This window comes from Dipodomys ordii, unplaced genomic scaffold (assembly GCF_000151885.1).
Source record: "Dipodomys ordii isolate 6190 unplaced genomic scaffold, Dord_2.0 Scaffold12, whole genome shotgun sequence".
NCBI lineage: Eukaryota > Metazoa > Chordata > Mammalia > Rodentia > Heteromyidae > Dipodomys > Dipodomys ordii.
This window is the reverse complement of record NW_012267228.1, coordinates 1,820,009-1,822,916: the sequence shown is the minus strand read 5'-3', so window position 1 is coordinate 1,822,916 and position 2,908 is coordinate 1,820,009. Positions and strand designations below refer to the sequence as shown.

Here is a 2,908-nt window from a genome sequence, read left to right as displayed (position 1 = left end):
TGAAGAGCTGAGGGACAGCGCCCAGGCCCAGAGTTCAGGCCCCACGACTGACCAAAAAAAAAAGAAAAGAAAAGAAAGAAAGAAAGAAGACCCCTGCACAGTACATACATACATCCTCAGAAGCAATTAGACATGTCAGGTTCCATTAAAACATTGACTGCCACTGCCTGCTGCTTCACTGCTGCTGTATATAAAAATGTAAACAATTTCTAAATCCTAAAGATTTAAACATCCTAAAATACCTTCAGGATTGTTTGTTCCCACACAGTAAAACCCTTCAGAATCTGATCTAAAAATAAAATTATGTGTCAAGTGTTCTTCAAAAATACTATGTATACTGATTGGAATGTGATGCCAATTAACACATTTTGTAAGTAACTTGCCAATGAAACTTCAGATAGCCCAAGCCAAAATCAACAACAAAAAAAACAACACCCTCTTGACATTTTCCTTAAATGAGAAATTCTGCAAGTAATTTTAGAAGGCAAACAGATCTGAAGTTAACTAAAATCATGAACTCATTAAGAGTAGCTTCTTGTGGTGACACCTGTCCATATTCCAGTTACCTAGGAGGGATAGGAGGATCTCAGTTCAAGGCCAGCCTGGGCAAAAGTCATCAAGATCCAACCTAAAAAATTAAAATTAAAAAACAAAACCACGCTAGGTTATAGTAGCCCATGCCTATAATCCCAGCTACTCAGGAAGTACATGTAGGAGGATCGTAGTTCCAAGCCTGCCCCGGTAAAAGCTCCAGGCTCTACCTGAAGCTAAAAGGAGAAAGAGCTGGGCATGTGGCTCAAGTAACAGAACCAAGCTTGAGGCCCAGAGTTCAGACTCCCTCACTGCTGTCTCACATCTGTTTTTATAATGAAATTACTGAAAGCTAGCTGGGCACTGGGGATTCATGTCTGCAATACTAGCTACTCAGGAAGCTAAGATCTGAGGATCATAGTTCAAAGCCAGGCCAGGCAGGAAAGTCTGTTGAGACTCTCATCTCCAATTAAACACTAAAAAAGCCACTATAAATGAGGCTGTGGCTCAAGTATAGAAAACTAGCCTTGGGCACAAAGGCTCAGGGACAGCACCCAGGCCCTGAACTCAAACCCCAGGACTAGGACAGGAAAAAAAAAATACACAGAAAGCTATACACGTAATTCTAGAAAAAAAAGAATATAACAAAATGGTTCAAATGCTAAAAATTAAAGGTGAAAACTTTAACATGTAATCAACTCCTGGGGTCAGAATACAGTACCCAGCCATTACTACTATGAAGATTACAGACAAGATAGTTTAGCTCTATACCAAAAGAATCAACTGAATCATGGAAACAAATTACCTAATATCACACTAGTATCTAGTATCACACACAGTTAAATGAGGAATTATAATACACATGCATGCCAAAAACAGAGATCTATACAACTTTTTTTTAAAAGAACCAAATTTCAACTAATTTAGTCAAGGTGAGCAAGTTTCCAGCTAATTCTTATTTTGAAAAAAATGACGTCCACAACCTCCCCAACTGAAAGTCAAAGCTTGATTCTGTGGTTTCATAAGCCTCCCTCCTCACTGTCACATTAGTTCACTGCCTTTCAAAGACAATATTTAAAATAGTCTTAGGCAAGTCAACCTTCAAGCACGCTGTATGGCTAGCAAACTCCGCCCAAGATCAGGATTATTATGTATGATCTAGTATGTTCCTAACACACAAACAAAAGTAGTGCCTCTGTAACATTAGTTTCTATTTTTAGATAAGCTACTGTTTTATCTGAAATGTAAGTGTAGGACCATACATTTACTAATACACTTCTTGAAATAGTAATTTGAAGTTACTAATTATATTTTCTAACTCAAAAATAAACCTAGTGCTTCTGCAAAAGTCAAATTTAACTTCTAAAAAGTATCAAATGGTTACTGAATCTTCAAGCAAACAAGTAGATTATTTTAAGCTAAAGGCAGACAGGTTTAGAGCACTTAATACAACAGCATTCTTCAGTTTTAAGACACTTTTTGTCCTAAACAACCCAGCTTAAAATGCTTCTGGTTTTTTGGTGGTCATGGGTTTTGAACTTGGGGCCTAAGTGTTGTCCCTGAGCTTTTAGCTCAAGGCTAGTGCTCTATCACACTGAACCACAAGCACTGCTTCCTGCTTGTTTTGGTGTTTTGTGTTTTTTTTTTCTGCTAAACCAAATCCCTTAAAATATATTCAAATTTATTTCAGTTGGTTTCCTATTTCAAATACATTTAAGTTTTTCCACTACTGACAAGACCTTCACAATCCCACTACAATTTATAATCCAAAACACCACATACCTAAAAGATAAGCTTTTAAAACAGAAACAGTAACAGGTTTATTTTTCCAAGAATCCAGTGTTCCACTGGGTCAACTGTTTCTGTTGGATTTTAAACAGCTTAGCCCTTGAAGTGATAAGAATGAAAACAAGTCAAAAGAACCTCAGTGTTCCTCAGTGGCATGCAATCTTCGCAGCCCAACAAGGCTGAGGAACTTGGCGTCGAAGTCCTCCAGCACCAGAGTAGTCGCCGTGGCACACAGGTTCACCGCCAAGGCCATTCCCGAACCCGGTGCGCACAGAGCTGGGGCCCTCTGACAGATCGGGCGCTGGGGAAGTCCTCCAGAGACCCGGGTCACCGTGCGCGCCCACGGACACACGCCTTTCGACTACCTCGGACACGTCTGTCCATTTCTCTGTGCTGGGGAACACACCCCATCTAGTCGAGTCCTCGGAAAGTTAGACCCGGGAGAGGGTACCACGCTTGTGGGAAACGTTTCTGGTGAGCAGAGGGCCTGGGAGGCGTCTCTGAAGTATGGACCCGCTTCGCAGAGGGGCCAGGAGACGCGAACCGAAGCGTCAGCGGGCTCACCCGCGCCCGCCACCCCCGGGCCCCG

General features: G+C 41.3%; 1 protein-coding gene across 1 annotated transcript in view; it reads right to left on the bottom strand.

Annotated features, from left to right (window-relative positions):
- The window catches only part of Raf1 (Raf-1 proto-oncogene, serine/threonine kinase), a 51,523-nt gene extending 48,951 nt beyond the window's left edge, over positions 1 to 2,572 (bottom strand). Inside the window, exon 1 of the mRNA XM_013010337.1 lies at positions 2,495 to 2,572. Within this exon, the coding sequence (XP_012865791.1) occupies positions 2,495 to 2,572 (78 nt within the window). The remainder of the gene's footprint in view (positions 1 to 2,494) is intronic.
- Between the last annotated feature and the right edge of the window lie 336 nt (positions 2,573 to 2,908).